Source organism: Enhydra lutris, unplaced genomic scaffold (assembly GCF_002288905.1).
Source record: "Enhydra lutris kenyoni isolate GAN:26980312 unplaced genomic scaffold, ASM228890v2 scaffoldscaffold58, whole genome shotgun sequence".
NCBI classification, from domain to species: Eukaryota; Metazoa; Chordata; class Mammalia; order Carnivora; family Mustelidae; genus Enhydra; species Enhydra lutris.
The window spans coordinates 399,245-417,014 of NW_019154142.1; the positions used below are offsets into that span (position 1 = coordinate 399,245).

Consider the following 17,770-nt stretch of genomic DNA (forward strand, 5'->3'; position numbering starts at 1 on the left):
ACCAGGGAGACAGTATGCATCCCCCCACTGATTGGATCTCCACCTGGCCTGACCCACCTTTGTATCTGGGCTTTGTTATCTGAAGCTGGTTTCCGGGACTTGTCTCCAAGTAAATCCCCTGGGGGAAGGGGAGCAGGGACAGTTTCTAAATAGGTCCTTACAAGCACATCCCACTACATTGCAGCAACCTATAATTTTGGCACTAAAATATATGTAAAATACTAATTAAGTATAAATTTATAAGCCTTAAAGTTATTCCCAATCTATTCATGAATGGCTTTAAAAAGGGATGTATTGGGCGCCTGGGTGGCTCAGTGGTTTAAGCCGCTGCCTTCGGCTCGGGTCATGATCTCAGGGTCCTGGGATCGAGTCCCACATCGGGCTCTCTGCTCAGCAGGGAGCCTGCTTCCCTCCCTCTCTCTGCCTGCCTCTCTGTCTACTTGTGATCTCTCTCTGTCAAATAAATAAATAAAATCTTTAAAAAAAAAAGGGATGTATTTATCTTGCTCTATCAGATTAAAACTACTTTCTGTATTTAAAAATGCAATTCTTGATATTTGCTGTCTGAATTAAACTGCTTGATTTTACTCTTCTTCAGAAAAACAGAGTCAGCTGGGCGCTTGGGTAGCCCACTCAGTGAGACGTCTACCTTCAGATGGGTCATGATCCCAGAATCCTGGTGTGGGGCTCTCTGCTCAAGCTGGGAGTCGGCTTGCGCCCATCCCTCTGCCACTCCCTGTGTACCACCCCACTCGTACACACACCCATGCTCTTTCTTCCTCTCTCAAATAAAATCTTTAAGAAAAGGAACAGAATTAGCTAAAGTAGTTCAAATGTTTTAATATCCTAGAATTTGGCTGCTGAAATGGCATAGAACTGTCAGTATTACTGTGAAATGTAGAGAATGTGTATTTGTTGAGATTTAAGTCAATTGGGTGATTACTTATAACAGCACTTAATACTTAATTGTCATCCTCTTCACCAAGTTCTAACCTCTCAGCACAATAAAGAGTTGTGTTGAGACGGGTCTAGCGTATGGTGATCTAGGTGCTGTTGAAGTCAGACTACTTCCTCCCTCTAGTGACCAGGAATGAGAATACCCTATCATTCACAAGCATTTAGGAACTGTTTATCAATGTATATGTGGACTTCCTCCTGCAGTGTTTGCGAAATATGCCAGTTATTTTGTTTATTACAATGAATGTAGGTGTTACTGGCATTCATTAAGGACGTTAGGGAAGCTAGATATCCTGCAATGTGAGGGACAGTGCCCCATATAAAGTAATTATCCAGTGCTAAACAATTAGATGAAAATCTATTATTTAAGCCTAAAACCTAGCACCATTTACATATGAAAATGTAAGGGCCTATTCAGCCAGAGCGGCCCCACCCCAGTTGAACTGCCATTTTGCTGTAAAACTTAAATTGACCTTGTCCCCCCCCCCACCCCAGGGGAATTTATTTAAAAGCAAGTCCGGGAAACCAGTCCCAGGTAACAAAGTCCAAATACAAGGTGGGTCAGGCCAGGTGGAGGTATTCAATCAGTGGGGGCGCATACTGTCTCCTAGCTACCAAGGAGTATGGGCACCGCCCTTTGGGCACCTGTTGGGTGCCAATTCTGAACTAGGTGATAGGCTGGTTCAAATGTCTACTAGGGTGAATTGTAATTCAATTGGTCACCTAGCATCACTGTGGAGTTTCCTGTGTGTATTACAATCTCATTTGGCCACCTGTGTGTGGCCAGGCCCAACCACATGGCCTTTGCTCTATAAAAGTTAGTCTGGAAAGCAGGGAGGGGTCGTCCTCTCTGCAGGGGTGGCCCCGACTGGTCTGTTTGACGGTAGGTCTGATTCGTGATGCTTGGCGTGAAATAAAGCTTTGCTTGACCTTTGCTTTGTATCAGTCTCGCTCCTTTAATCACGGACCCATTATTGGGGTACCCAATTTTTGGGGGACCCAACAAAAATATTTTGCATTGTTATTTTTTAATTATTATTTTTAAAGTAAACTCTATGCCCAATATGGGGCTTGAACTTAAGACCCTGAGATCAAGAGTCACATGCTCCTGGCTGCTATATATAAGTGATGAGTCACTAAATTCTACTCCTGAAAGCAATATTGCACTGTATCTTAACTAACTAGATTTTTTTTTTTTTAAAGATTTTACTTATTTGTCAGAGAGCAAGAGAGCGTGAGGGAGCTCAAGCTGGGGGAGTATCAGGCCAGAGGGAAAGCAGGCTCCCTGCTGAGCAAGGAGCTGAATGGATGGAGCCACCCAGGTGTCCCAACTAACTAGAATTTAAATAAAAACTTGAAACAGGGGGTCCCTGGGTGGCTTAGTGGGTTAAAGCCTCTGCCTTCGGCTCAGGTCATGATCCCAGGATCCTGGGATCGAGCTCCACATCGGGCTCTATGCTCTGCAGGGAGCCTGCTTCCTCCTCTCTCTCTCTCTGCCTGCCTCTCTGCCTATTTGTGATCTCTGTCAAATAAATAAATAAAATCTTAAAAAAAAAAAACTTGAAACAAACGGAAAACCGTCATATGCTCAACCAACTGAGACAGCCAGGCCCTCCCCTCCCCACACTGTTTTATTTTATTTATTTTTTTTCCAGGGGGTTTCCACCTGCACCCCCCCCCCCCGACACACACACAAGGGACACAGGGCACATGCACATGCACGGCCTGGCGGGCCGCCGGGTAGCCCCCTCCTCACACTGTTTTAAACAGTGTATTTTTTTAAGGCAAATTATTTCATCTACTCTAAACTCTATGGCCACCATACTGCTTGTAAGATACATCACCATTTAACACTAAGAATGAGAACCAACTGCCAATCAAACTCCAACACAAACCTTTCTAATACTTACACTTTTTATTTTATCAACCATCAACTGAACAGGAACCTACAGGAGAAAATATTTACAAACCATATATCTGAAGAGGTTAATCTCCAAAATACATATGGAACTAGGGATTCTAAGGTATAGCCATCTAACTATTTCATCATGTCATTTAGTGCAGGCATGGCCTTCTTATGGCACTGTCTTTCCCCACTTCTAGCTCTTTTCTCTGTCCCCCAACCCCCAATTTGCAAGATATAAAAATGGAAACTAAGAGGTTTAAGTGATCTGTTAAATATTTTATTTTGGATCCTCTGAAAAGAAGTTCAAGCTGGGATTAAACGTGCGAAGATTTTATTAGGGGAAATGACTGTATGAGCGAGTGAAATGGGGAAGGAGCCGGAAAAAAGATGGAAGAGGCATTTATTTGACCAGAAAGCAAATCTGACTCTGAGTGAAAAGGAGAGCAAGAGAAAGTTGGGTGGAAGTGTCCCAGTCTCCTGTGCCATCCAAGGAAGATTCAGCAAGGCCAACAAGAGTCCTTGAGCAGCTGTCAGCTGAGTCCCACATCTTCTAGGAATGGTCTTCTTGCCTTAGCTTCCTAGCCACACTCAGGCAATGGCTGGAGCTGCTCATAGGAGGTATGGCCAGAATGCAAAGGGAGCTATAGTTTTCCGGGGGCAGCATTCAGGCTCCTGAACAATTACTCTGCTTGTATTTGGAAGCCCAGGAGGTGCATTTTCATGGCCACCACATCAAACTTCACACTGAATTGGTACTGTAAGGACCTATTTTATATTTTTATATTTTAGTCAGAGGCTTCCATTGAGGTTAAACAATAACCTTGTTGTTTAACCCTTAAACTGTCCCTGCTCCCTTTCCCCCAGGGGACTTACTTAAAAACAAGTCCCGGAAACCAGCCTCAGGTAACAAAGCTCAAATACAAGGGTGGGTCAGGCCAGGTGGAGACATCCTATCAGTGAGGGGTTGCATACTGTCTCCCTGGCTACCAAGGAGTATGGGCCCCGCCCTTTGGGAGCCTTTTGGGCGCCAATCCTAACCAAGGTGATAGGCTGGGTCAAATGTCTACTATAGGGTAAATTGTAATTCAATTGGTCACCTAGAATCACTGTGCAGCTTTCTCTGTGTGTTACAATTTCATTGGCCACCTGTGCGTGGCCAGGCCCAACCGCATGGCCTTTGCCTTAAAAGCTAGTCCGTAAAGGAGAGCGAGGTCGCCCTCTCTGTAAGAGGCGCGGCCCTGGCTGGTCAGTTTGATTCTTGATGCTTGGCACGAAATAAAGCTTTGCTTTACCTTCGCTTTGTATCAATCTCGCTCCTTTAATCACGGACCCATTATCGGGGCATAACAGGTACCAAAGCCAGACCCACCCTTGACTCTTGCCTACAAGAAACTCAACTAGAGGGGTGCCTGGGTGGCTCAGTCGGTTAAGCCTCTGCCTTCAGCTCAGGTCATGATCCCGGGGTCCTGGGATCAAGCCCCGCTTCGGGCTCTCTGCTCGGGAGGGAGCCTGCTTCCCCCTTTTTCTCTGCCAGCCTCTCTGCCTTTCTTGTGATCTCTCTCTCTGTCAAATAATTAAAATCTTAAAATAAAAAAATTAAAAAAAATTTCAATTAGATTAGCAACTTCTTTGAATGTGAAGGAAGCTGTTCTTCAGCCACTGTTTTCCCAAAAAGCAGGACAGTTTTCTGTTGGGAACGGCAATTTTGCCTGGCCCTTGACACACAGGGTCTGTCTGCTATAGATGCCTTTGTCTTGTCTGAGGAAGAGACACATTTCCATAGAATGCTTCTGTTGCTGCTCAACTTAATTCTGGGCTTTGGAGCCCTGGAGCGGTGACTCAGTCCTAGGGACACAACTCCTTCCATATGTTAAGGGTTGTTTAAGGGAAATTGTTTGAAAATTCTGTATCTTTTCACTGTTATGGTCCATGAAATAACTTTTAAAGAAAAGAAGGAAATAAAGATGGAGATGGGGGTGAGGGAGAAGGAAAGCAACTTACAAAGAAGGTTCACCTACGTTCCATTATTGACCCATTACTGTGAGCAGTGAATAAAAACAGGTTGGGTGATCTTACTATTTCCTTTTACTTTCTTTTTTTTTTTTTTAAGATTTTATTTATTTATTTGACAGACAGAGATCACAAGTAGGCAGAGAGGCAGGCAGAGGCGGGGGGTGGGGGGGGGAAGCAGGCTCCCTGCCGAGCAGAGAGCCCGACGCGGAGCTCAATCCCAGAACCCTGGGATCATGACCTGAGCCGAAGGCAGAGGCTTCAACCCACTGAGCCACCCAGGCGCCCCTCCTTTTTCTTTTTTTAAAGTAGGCTATATACAACATAGGGCTCAAACTCACAACCCCAAGATCAAAAGTTGCATGGTCCACTGACTGAGCCAGCCAGATGCCCCTTATGATTCCCATTTTATAAAATGTGGAAATTGAGATTAAAAAAGTTAAACCACTTACCCAAATTTCCATTGCTCATGAAGGCAGAGATGGAAACACAGCCCATGTCTTTTGCCCTCCTCCAATAAGACGATCTACACAATACCAATAAAGAAATAATAAATGAACAAAGCGAATGTTACATCTGATGGATTGAAAACTGTTGACTCACAGCATTGAATCCAGGATCATGAATTCCTGTATCTCATTTTAGTAATCGGGCACTTCCCCAACAACTGTTAGTATCTTTCTGGATGGACAGAGGGGAATAGGATGATAATATTTAACATTAAATTGGAACGGTCTTATGGTCTTATTTCTAAGAAAGTGCTTTTGCATTTTATATGTTGTGCAGAATTGCCGACAATATAATGAGCGTGCAGGTTCTTGAGTCAGATTATCTGGGTTCAGATTCTGGTTTTATCGCTGTGGATAAACCACTCAGTTCTTTGGTTGAATTCCTTCTGAGGTAATGTAAAATGGAGGTCATAATATTGTTGCCTCACAGGGTTGTTTTGAGAATTAAATAAGATAACACATTTAGAAGACAATAAGTGTAGTCAATATATACCCAGAAACCCTATCATTCTGAAAAAAAAAAAAAAAAACAAAAAACAAAAAACAAAAAAACGAACTTGTTGTTCAAGATTAACAACAGTGGGTATTTCCTAAATTTTCCAGTATTTACTATACACTTTAGCAGAGTCATTCCTCTTTGACTGTATTAATTTGTTTGTACTTTTGTTACAGTCCTAGTCTTGTGGCAAATGAAAAAAACCTCTTAGATTTTCATGGCATTTCCTGCAAATATTTTTCTATATGGTCACATTACTGATACAACTTTTTCTCTGTAGTGACGCTTACTGCCAGGTGCCAGCAGAACAGGCTTTGTTGTGTACCAAAAATCCTATATTCTAATATGCAAATAAAATGATTCAGACCTATAATATGTATCCACTCAACTCAAAATACTAGCATACTCATATTATTCATTTTGGTAAAACCTTTAAAATTTTTCATTTAATCAAATAATGAAATTCATTACAATCTTCAATGAGATAGTCACTGGGCTATATACTACAGTAGATGTCAAGGAAGAAGTCACTGAGCAGCCATCCTTGTCTAGCTGGGATGAGACTGATCTGTGTAAAACCACCAAGAAAGTTAAAGATAGAAGATAAGTTCTAATTTGCATGGTGAAGGTCATAAGAGCTTTGGAAATTCAGAGCACTGTAAGAATGGTAAGGCAAGAAGGAAAGGTTATGCTTGGAGATGAGAAGAGGCAGTTTGGCCATTAATGTCTCACCATGAGTGAGTTAACTTCTCTGTGATTCCTGGGTCCTTGTTTATGACATTAAATGCATTAAAATGCCTAGTGCAATCTACATGAAGTAGGATTGAATGGAGTTTCAAGAATGGGCAAGTTGTCATTAGTGGAAAATGATTCCATTGACAGGAATAATCAAAGCTAGAGATGGGGATGTTTCAAGTAGTGGAGATAAAAGTCTTTTAAAAAGTTTGATATATGCAATGAGAAAAAAGGTTCACAGGTAGTAGTAGTCTTTGGTAATTTTCTAATTTTCCATTGCAAATAGCAAATTCTTTCTTGTATGGCAAAGGAACTTTCATTCAACATTTGCTGCTTCTCTGCTTCGTGGCTCAGGTTATAATCCTAGAGAATTAATCCTTCCACAGTGCAAAAACTCCTTAAGAAAGGAAACAGAGTTGTGTCAAAGAATAACCCAAAGTCATAAAGTCACTTAATTATAAAGTCACTTAATTATAGTACATTGTTTACTTATTTAGAAAGAGGATAAATCAGTACACTGATTTCACCCCACAGAGACAAAATAGGATTTATTAAAAGAGGGAAGAAAGGAGAGAAAAGTAATTGTAGCCTGAGAAGAGTGAATCTTGTTTGCACAACTGTTACGGGTTATCTGGTTAGGTGCAGGAGTCAGTCTGGACAGTCTGTCCTTAAGTAGGCTGACTAGGGGGTACAAAAATATCTTAATTGTTGATAAATTTTCTAGTAAACTTTTGTGAGGTAAATGATGAAGCCGCATGAGAGGCTGTCTCTCTGTAATGTCTGCCAGTATCTTTCTATGAGCACCTCATTCTTAGTTGCACAGGGTCTGCACTACTTCCCTCAATATACCTACCTTTTTTGCAAACCTGTTTCTCCTACATCCTTACTTTTCACTGGATCCTCTTCTGAGCCCTAATTTAAAAGTGATCATAAGCTGGGGTGCTCTGTAGTGTAGTGTCTATTAAAAAGAGTTATTTATAATCATAAACATTTTTTCTAACATGAATTTAAAATGTTAAACAAAAATATGCAAATTTTAAGTTTTCTTTGTTTCTTGCATTCATCTAAGGATTAACAAAACACCACATAGAACAGTATTGACATCACTATTAGATGAGTCGAATGAGCTGACTTGAAAAGACAAATTTTAAGTAAATATTTTAATATTAGCATTTTGAGTGTTACTTAAAATATGTTAATTTGGACAATTAATAGTTTCAGCGCCTGCAAACAGTTGATTATTACTTCCGTCCTGCAGTAAATTATCACAGGGGCAAATTTTGGCAAATATTTGCTGGCTTCATGCCTACAAGCATTATAAAGCAAGAACTCCTTCTATATAAGGATTATAACCTGAGGAAAAACAACATATATGCACAATTTTGGAAATTAAAATCTGAGATCACGTTTTCTTCAGTAACGCTTAAAGGCTAAATTTGTGTGCTCACGCGTGTGTGGGTCAACGGGTCAACTCTAAGTAAGGAAAATACATTTGCTACTTATATTAGTTAAAAATGAAGAGGAAATATTGTCCAGCAGCTTTACAGGTGCTGGCCAACATACATAAACACATGAAATAATTCATTTTGTCTTGTTAGGATGAAAAAGTTTCAATTTCCACTGTTCCTAAGTTTTTTTTCCCCCCTAAGTTTTTAGACCGACAGTTCTCTCTCTCTCTCTCTCTCTTTTTTTTTTTTTTTAAAGATTTTATTTATTTGTCAGAGAGAGTGAGCACAGGCAGACAGAGTGGCAGGCAGAGGCAGAAGGAGAAACAGGTTCCCTGCTGAGCAAGGAGCCCGATGTGGGACTTGATCTCAGGACGCTGGGATCATGACCTGAGCCAAAGGCAGCTGCTTAACCAACTGAACCACCCAGGTGTCCCTAGACCGACAGTTCTCTTAAAGATGAAATGCTGCTCATCTCAATTCTTTTTTTTTTTTTTTTTTAAGAGTTTATTTATTTATTTGACAGAAAGAGAGATCGCAGGTGCGGGGGAGGCGTGGGGAGCAGGCTTGCTGCTGAGCAGAGAGCCCAATTCGGGGCTCCATCCTAGGACTCTGAGATCATGACCTGAGTGGAAGGCAGAGGCTTAACCCACTGAGTCACCCAGGTGCCTCTCATCTCGATTCTTTAGTAACAGTCATGAATATGTACATTAAAAAAGCAGGCATGTGAACTGCTGAATCCACCTTACTATCCACGAAAGGCCCTATGAGCTGACCCACTTGAACTATTACTTAACCTTTATAAGTAAATATTTTAAGAGAAAATTAATAGCGTAGGTGGCTTAGAATTTCATTCAGAGCCTTTGAAATGCACATTAACACAACTCTCACATGTTTGGATTTGGTCTGCCCCCAGTCAGGTAAATCAAATCCTTTCCAAAAGGACGAAACCCATCTTATCACACAAAGACAAAGGCATACCCTTGACTGAGGGAATCACAAGACTCCGCGAATTCTCGCGCGATGTGACGGCGCCGCTGCCGTGACGTCACCGGTTGTCATAGCAGCATCCCCCAGAGTGGAAAAGAGAGGCGGATTGGGGCGGAGCGCGGCTTCTGCGGAGGACAAGGGACGCTCTCCTCCTGCAGGTCTGCCTTCTACCAAAATGAGCGGCCTGGATGAGGGCAACGATCTTCCTGCCGCTAAAGACTGCGGCCAAACTACTGCCGAGCCTGCCCCAGGACATCCGGACCTAAACCAGTGCCAGGGCGAGGAAACCGAGGCGACGCCGGTGATGGCGGACACAGGTGAGGGCATTTTGGAGACCGCCGCGGAGGGAGGCGCACCCCAGAACCCGGCTAGTTGTGCCCCGGTGCTCCGCGTTCGCATTTTTGGGAGTCGCGGCCGTGTAGCGACCAGATCGGGTCAGAAAGAGGTTCTGCTCCCCACGGAAGGCTTGGCAGCAGCCCCTGCCTCAGCCTCCGCCGCGGTGGCGACCGACAATAGCCAGGAAAATGGCTGTCAGCCTAGAGAGCCGCAGGGCCCTGCTGGGGAGAAAGCTCTAGAAGCCTGTGGCGCAGGGGGGCTGGGGTCTCAGATGATGCCTGGGGCGAAGGTCAAGGAAATGACGACAAAAAAGTGCGCCGCTTCAGCGGCTGCGGAAAAGGAGGGAGGAGCAGAGGAGGCGGTGGAGGAAAAGAAGGCGACGCAGAAGGAAAAAAAAGTGGCAGGAGGAATGAAAGAGGAGGCCCGGGGCAAGGCCCCGAAGATCAATAACTGCATGGATTCGCTGGAGGCCATCGATCAGGAGCTGTCCAACGTAAATGCCCAGGCTGACAGGGCCTTCCTTCAGCTGGAGCGCAAGTTTGGCCGCATGCGAAGGCTTCATATGCAGCGCAGAAGTTTCATTATCCAGAATATCCCAGGTTTCTGGGTCACTGCCTTTCGGAACCACCCCCAGCTGTCACCTATGATCAGTGGCCAAGATGAAGACATGATGAGGTACATGATCAATTTGGAGGTGGAGGAGCTCAAACACCCAAGAGCCGGCTGCAAATTCAAGTTCATCTTTCAGAGCAACCCCTACTTCCGAAATGAGGGGCTTGTCAAAGAATATGAGCGCAGATCCTCTGGTAGGGTGGTGTCTCTTTCCACTCCAATCCGCTGGCACAGGGGCCAAGACCCCCAGTCCCATATCCACAGGAACCGGGAAGGAAACACTATCCCCAGTTTCTTTAACTGGTTCTCAGACCACAGCCTCCTAGAATTCGACAGGATTGCCGAGATTATCAAAGCAGAACTGTGGCCCAATCCCCTACAGTACTACCTGATGGGTGAAGGGCCTCGCCGTGGAATCCGAGACCCAGCAAGGCAGCCAGTGGAGAGCCCCAGGTCCTTCAGGTTCCAGTCTGGCTAACTGATGACCTTGTGAGAAGCTCCAGCTCAAGTCTCCTCGCCACCTCCCTTTGAACCTATGCTTAGCCAACAGCATGCAGTCTGCTATTTGCTTTCTCTTCACACTGGACTATTTTATCCTTTGGTTCTTCTAAATCTCCAACAGTCAGTTGCAAGGTTGACTCTTATATGCTTGTGTTCTTCTTCCTCTGGACCTTTATGCTCTTCTGTATCCTGTTACGTGTTCCAAGTGCATGGCCTTGTACTGCTTCTTTGCCAAGCACATGATGCTGTAGATAGATAGGCACTGCCTTCCTTTGCATGCCTTGGGCCCTGTCTGTGACCATGGTCTTCTCCAAGTTTTTTAAGTGGTTATCTACCACAGAGAAGCTTGAAATACCTTTGCAAATAACTAGCTGGGCTTCATACTTTACGCTGACTGTCCTCCTGATACCCATGTACTGTATGTCGAGTTCTTTGAATTTCACCGCTGCAAGACGAAGCTGATCTGGATGATGCCAGCCGTCAACCCAAACTGGACATTCTGGCTACCACTGACTGGTTCCTAGCTGCCTTCCTAGCCTGTGCCATCCACCCAGCTTGTTATCTGGCAGAATAAGGTGGCTGGTGGGTGGCTACTAGGCATGAATGAGGTAACAAATGAGAGGTGTTCAGTGTTACTGCCTTAGTCTTCTTTTGCCTTTGGGCACTCTGCTTTGTGAACAGGTACTGACAGGTGAGTGTGAAGGTCTGTGCTGTGGCCCACCCAAGCCTGCTCTTAGCCTTCTGGATGAGCTTTGCATAGGCACCATTGCCTGCTTCCTCAGCAACTGTCTGTGGATTTAAGCTCCCAGGCAGCACATAGGAAACTTCCCCTCAAACCCCCTGCCCCATCAGATGGTTACCTGTAAACCCAGTTGGCTGTTGGGCAGGTTGGGCAGGCATATGTGATGGTGCCCAAAGCAAGGCTGGTAATGGTTCACTTCTAGCAGTTAGGCTTTCTGAGCTGTAGCCAACAAACCACCCTTAATCTGGCCAACTTTGTTAGGCCTCCCCCTGCTAACTCCTGCACTCATTCTCAGAATGATAGCAGGAAAGTTGCTGGGGTGAGGGCACTGGGGGAGAGGTCTTTCTGGTTTGTGGGGCCTGTTCTGTATCTATTATCTTTCTCTCTCTCCCTTCCCCCCACCACCTTCCACTTCCCTCTCCCTTCCTTCCCCCCCCCAAACAGTTACAGATCAGAAACAAAATCAAACTGGCAAAAGCAGGCGTTTTGTTTTATTTGCTCTCAACTTGACTGTGTCCAGAGGAAGAAAGGCACTCACTGCACAATAGACTCCAGATCTCTAACTGTGCTTTCTGCCCTCATGCTCCCCCCTACTTCCTTTTTAGTAGGGTCTGAAAGTTTCAAAGGGAGACCTGTGTAGGTTGTTCAGTTACGAGCAGTGTTCTTTTGGGCCAGCTTTGACAACCCCACCCTTTTCCCCTGTCCATTTACCAACACCTGTGTGTTTCCTGAGTTTAGTTTGAGAGGCAGAGGGGAAAGACGGGGCCTCACAGTGATGGATTTAAGGCACGCCAAGAGCAGGTTGTGGTGTAAAGCAACCAAAACTTGGTTTCACTCAACTTTTTTTCACTCTTTTTTTTTCTTTTCACCTTTCTTTTCCAAATTTGGAAATATGGGGGGTGGTGGCCTTGGATCATTTAGAAATAACCCCAGGGCAGCATTTTGAAGGTCACCTCTGTCCTCTATTTTATTACTGCTCTGATGTCCCAGGGGCCTCCATCCTGGCCTTTCTGGTTCTCCTCCACTTCCGCATTTCCTTCCCTGCTTCTGTCCCCAAAAAACTAGGGAGCAGGCTGCAATCTACAAGTGGGAGATGCCAAGCTTCCCTCCTAGGGGTATATGGGGATGTGTGGTGTCTGGATTTCCAGGACAGTTTCTAGTAGGTGGGACAGCAGTGCTGTCAGGGCTCTTACTTGGGTGGTATGTAGTGATAGTAATGACTATCTGCCTTTCTCCTTTTTTTTGAAGGCCTTTCCCCTAATCTGTGTGTGTGTGGGAGGCCAGTGCACAGCAAGTGGGGAGGGTGCTGTAGGCGGAGGAACCTGAAAGCCCAGAAACAGAAATGAACCTGCTGTGGAGTATTCTTGGAAAGGCACGGGAAAGACTGGAACCCTGCAGGGTTGGGGATGGTGGGGAGAGGTCCCGGAAGCTTTTCCCAGGAGAGGTGGGAGAATCAAAGTGGTTGATGTTTAAAGAGGATACTTGGAGTCATTTTCCCTAATTCCCTTGAATTCACCAGTAGATTTTTGTACACAAAAATGCAAGGCTGAATGTTTTCTCTCTATTATTGTAGGAGTGATATTTTCTGTGTGGAAGATTAATGGTATGTGCTCCTTATTTCACTGTATTTGAGTAAAATCCCATTAATTCCTTTCTCTGTTTTTGCTTGCCGGCAAAATTGACATTCACAGGCCTGCTTTTTGCTTGTAATTGAGAATGTGCAAAAATATCAAAACTGTTCCTGTGCGGTATGAAACCTGTGAGCAGTCACTAATATATCAGCTTGTTCTGATCTGTCTTCATATATAGTTCTATTCTTAGAAATAGAATTTGAATGTGATCTTTGAAATTTTGCAAATTGTTGCTGTCTTGTGAAAGTAATCTCAAGAAGAAAAACATAACTCTATTGTCTTGATATTTCTTGCCCTAATAGTAATGTTGTACTTGACATCTTATGTTCCTAACCAGTGTACGTACTTGTAGAATTGCTCTGTCGGACTAAACAAGGATCGTTAAGTACTTTAGTCTTCGTATATGTGCTCAAAGGAAAAATAAAGTCTGTCACTGCTGTACTTCTTGTCTTCACCAAAAAATAAAAATAAAGTTCTGTGTTGTCTAGGCTAATAAAAGGTTGGGAAATCATTAAAGTTTCCAAATTGTCACAGTAAGCATTGCCCTGAACTTCCAAAAAAAAAAAAAAGCCATCAAATTTCTAGGACTTTTTTTCTTGAAAAATAATAAATAAGAAGACTGACTAACTTTATGCTCATGAACAAAATTTTTCCTATTCAACCAGTGCAGTTCTTGAAGGCAAATGAAGCACCATTTTTGATTTTAGTCTGTACTTAACATAGTGTTTTCAGTAGAAAACATTTTTGGCTTTTTAAGTTTTTATTTTAATTCCAGTTAATTAACATACAGTGTTATATTAGTTTCAGGCTTACGATACCGTGATTTAACAATTTGATATAACACCCTGTACTCATCTTAGCAAGTGTACTCCTCTAATCCCTATCACCCATTTAACCCACGCCCTCACCCTCGCCCCTCTGGTGGCCATCAGTTTGTTCTCTATAAATAAGAGTCTGTTTCTTCTTTTTGTCTTTTTTCCCCCCTTTCCTTGTTTATTTTGTTTCTTAAATTCATATGAATGAATTGAAATAATGGTATTTGTCTTTCTCTAACTTCGCTTAGTGAAAAACTATTTTTAATGCACCATTCTTGTTTACTACATTTATGTTAACTGATCTTATTTTTTTCTCAGTGAGCTTAAGATAGACTTTTGGAAGAAATTAATAACTGTATTCTGTAAGTGCTTAATTTCTTTTACAACACTGTGGTGCTCTAAAAATAACAAAAATTGTGATTGGCATGTAGTGTCTAGAAACAAATGATCTCAGACATCTCAATCTAATTAGTAATGTTTTGCTACTCAGCAACTGTCACATGAAGGTTTCAGAGCTAAATACTTCCGCATTCTCTGGAGTTGAGGGGGCTTTGGATATTGCAAGACCTGTGAAAATGAATGGTATTTTTAGCCATCTAAACAAAAATTTTACATAAATGGCCCCAAATTATTATTAAAGAGACCCGCTGACTCTTGATGCAATTCATACTTGCAGGTTTTACTTAAGTATATATTTTTTCTCGACCTGGAGAACTTAAGTTTCAGAGAGCTAGGTTTTCTTTGCAAACTATACTCTGATCCAAATTCTATACTCTATTTTACCTTTTCAATTCACTGATCGTTTTTTTCCTGCATTGTCAATCACCTGTTTCAAGCATTCTCTCTTTTCTGGACATGGTCAGAAAAGTGTCATTTTTGTTGCCCTTGGTTTATCATCAGCTGTAACCAATGGTATTCACTTTTCTAATAGGTTGGTGCCACTCATTTGTTAGATTTCTGTTCTGTTAAATTAGATTCAATTAGACATTATGTAGTTTTCACTTACCAATTAATTGGTTTACTCCTATATCCCTGCTCCACTTCTTTTCATTGGCTTTTTTTCTTTTTCAATTCTAGACCCAAATTATTCCTTATGCAGACCTCCAAATAAGTTATGTGAGGTTCTCTCATCCTCTGTTCACCAAAGTATCATTTGGTCTGCTCAGACCATATTGCTGTTAGTAGGGTCATCCTTCATAATTTCCCTGGACCCCACATAACAGGATCTCCATGAGCATTCTTTTCCATTTCTGGATATTCAGCTAAGACTAGACAATGACAAAGGGCTTCTCTAGCTTTCCTTACTCGGGGTCCCATCTCCCCACTACTGCTGTTGCTGTTTCTGCTTCTCCTTTATGTCTAGTTGAGTCGTTTCTGTAATCAGGGTTTATCATAGAAACAAAAATTACCTGTATTGTTATTGAATCCCCTGCTCCACAAACTCAGTTTGAGCCTTGGATATCTGATTTGTGTCAAAGATACTGTCTCTAGTTTGACAGTCTCAGGAAATCCCGGTATGTCTGGCACATCCATTTGTGTTCTCCTGTTACTTTCATAGTTCTGACACAGATCTTACTATCTCCATTTAAATATTTGAGAAAACAGGCTCAGAAAGTTGAAGTAAATGTGCCTAAGATGCAAGTCACAGAAATGTATATTTTTTTATTTCAAGCCTAGGGTATCTTCCACTGTTACAAATATCTGTACTAAATTTGGCATAAAACAAAACAAAACTCATTTATGTGAATAATCAGGACTCAGTTGAAATTATTCTTCATTCATTCATGATTGGTTTTTTCTTTTTTTTTTTTTAGGATTTTATTTGTCAGAGAGAAAGAGAGAGAGCGAGCACAAGCAGTGAGAGTGGCAGGCAAAAGGAGCCCGATGTGGGACTTGATCCCAAGATCCTGGGATCATGACCTGAGCTGAAGGCAGACACTTAATGAATGAGCCACCCAGGCATCCATGATTGGTCTTTGAAAGGTTACTTTTTATCACTTAATACAGTGTTCCATACAGTCACAGATTAGAACACTACGGAAATTTACAAATGCAATCTTTTTTTTTTTTTTCTTAAAGATTTTATTTATTTATTTGACAGAGATCACAAGTAGGCAGAGAGGCAGGCAGAGAGAGATGGGGAAGCAGACTCCCTGCTGAGCAGAGAGCCAGATGTGGGCCTCGATCCCAGGACGCTGAGATCATGACCTGAGCTGAAGGCAGAAGCTCCAACCCATTGAGCCACCCAGGCGCCCTACAAATGCAATCTTGATAATTGCCACAAAAATGAATGAAATTAGGTTTGTTGACTTCATCAAAGGGAGTAAATGTACAAAAAGGACTTTAAATATTATATTTATGAAATTTAGTTGCTAGGAACTGTAAAGTATTGACATTTGTATTAAATAAGAGAATTTGAGTATTTTCTAATTGATTCAACATAGTGATTGCTTTTAATAGGTTCTTAGTAATTTATTTTAATTAATTTTTTAAAGTTTTTTTTTTTTTTTTTAAATTTTAAGTACACACTACCCGCCAGGCTGAGGCTAAACTCACATCCAAGATCAAGAGTCTCATGTTCTACCAACTCTGAGCCAGCGAGGTGCCCCATCCTTCTCATTATTAAACTATATTAAGTTTTAATCTTTACCAAGAAAGTGCCAAGGCCAAAGCACTAATAAAGTAAAATAAGGGTTTTTTTTTTGTTTTTTTTTCTTTTAAAGACTCTGAGAAACTGGTGCATGGTATGGAAAACTGACTGTCAAGCAGTCTATGTAATATTGTAGTAGTTTTTCTAATTAATGACCTGACCCAACTTCTCTCAATAGGCCCAGATATCCCATCTCCCATTAAGTTTACTTGGATCAGTTTTCATTATTCCTTTTCCATTTTGGTTTCCTCAGCACCAGAGGGGAAATTTGCTAAGTATGCAAGGTGAACATTTGAACCTGAATATGAAGAAAGAATAGACCTGCTTACTGATGACTTAAGTATATGTGGCTTCTAAGAAGAGTAGACTTCATTATACATTTTAGGACTCCGTAGTTCTTGGTTCTCTATTTTACTCTCCCAGGTAAGTTCTAGGTCATAGATCTTTGCTTTATTATTTTTTTTTTACTAAATTGTTACTTTAGGACAGAGCCTGTGTCTTTATTTGTAATCCCTTACATGTCCTACTGTGGTGTGACTGTTAAATTTGAAGTGTGGTTTTAGACTGATAATTTGCCCCAATCTTACAATGTTGGAAGACTTTTAGGTGTCAGTCAACTAAGGGCATGAGTTCTGGGGTGAAACTTGGGCTCATGTACAGACTCTGATCCTTAGTAACAGTACAGTTTTGAGTAATTATGTTATTTAACCTCTGTGAATTTCAGTGTCCTTCTCTGTAAAATTTTAGTAATTATGCATACCTTACAGGCATGCTGTAGGGGATAAATAGGGAAGATGAAGTAGCCTGGTGAAGAGTTAGCACTCATTGCCATTATTTTTTTGCCATTATTTCTGAGGATGATTCTAGAGACCAACAAGAGACACCTTTTTGAATTCACCCAATGTGGACTGGACCATGCCCAAGGATTTTCATGGGCAGCACACTGGGTGAGTTAACTCTTGAGTATATCCCTGTCTTATAGTACTCTGGAAGTCAAATCTTACAATAACCTTCTTCTCAACACCCTGAGAAGAGGTAAGGGTATGTTACTGTAACATATTTAAGAAAAAGCTATCCATATGACTCTAATATAGTCAAGGTGATTATAGTCAAAGAGAGTTTGACATTCTATTTTATGCTGGTTTGTTATATACAATAATCATATAGATTTGACTTTCATTCACACCAATTCAATAAAAGTGTGGGTATACATATATAAGTGTGTACATATACGTGTGTGTGTGTGTATATATATATATATATTTTGCTTTAAATACATATATTTAAAGTTGTTGGATGTGAAAATTGGTGGGGGTAATACCTGATTTCAGGTTAAAAAACTCAGAAGTACAGTTGACTCTTGAACAATGTGGGAATTAAGGCCCCCTCCCCCTTGCATAGTAAAAAATCCGTGTAATGTTTGACTACCCTGCCA

The 17,770-nt window shown here is 42.0% G+C and overlaps 1 protein-coding gene across 1 annotated transcript; it reads left to right on the forward strand.

Annotated features, from left to right (window-relative positions):
- Window positions 1–9,163: 9,163 nt before the first annotated feature.
- Window positions 9,164–11,653, forward strand: LOC111158217 (TSPY like 4). The gene has a single exon (XM_022520134.1). It carries the CDS (start codon window positions 9,224–9,226, stop codon window positions 10,472–10,474), a length of 1,251 nt encoding a protein of 416 aa, XP_022375842.1. The 5' UTR covers window positions 9,164–9,223; the 3' UTR covers window positions 10,475–11,653.
- The last annotated feature ends 6,117 nt before the right edge of the window (window positions 11,654–17,770 follow it).

Coding starts and splice junctions, on each gene's coding strand:
- LOC111158217 (XM_022520134.1), top strand. CDS start 9,224: ATGAGCGGCCTGGATGAGGGCAACGATCTTCCTGCCGCTAAAGACTGC.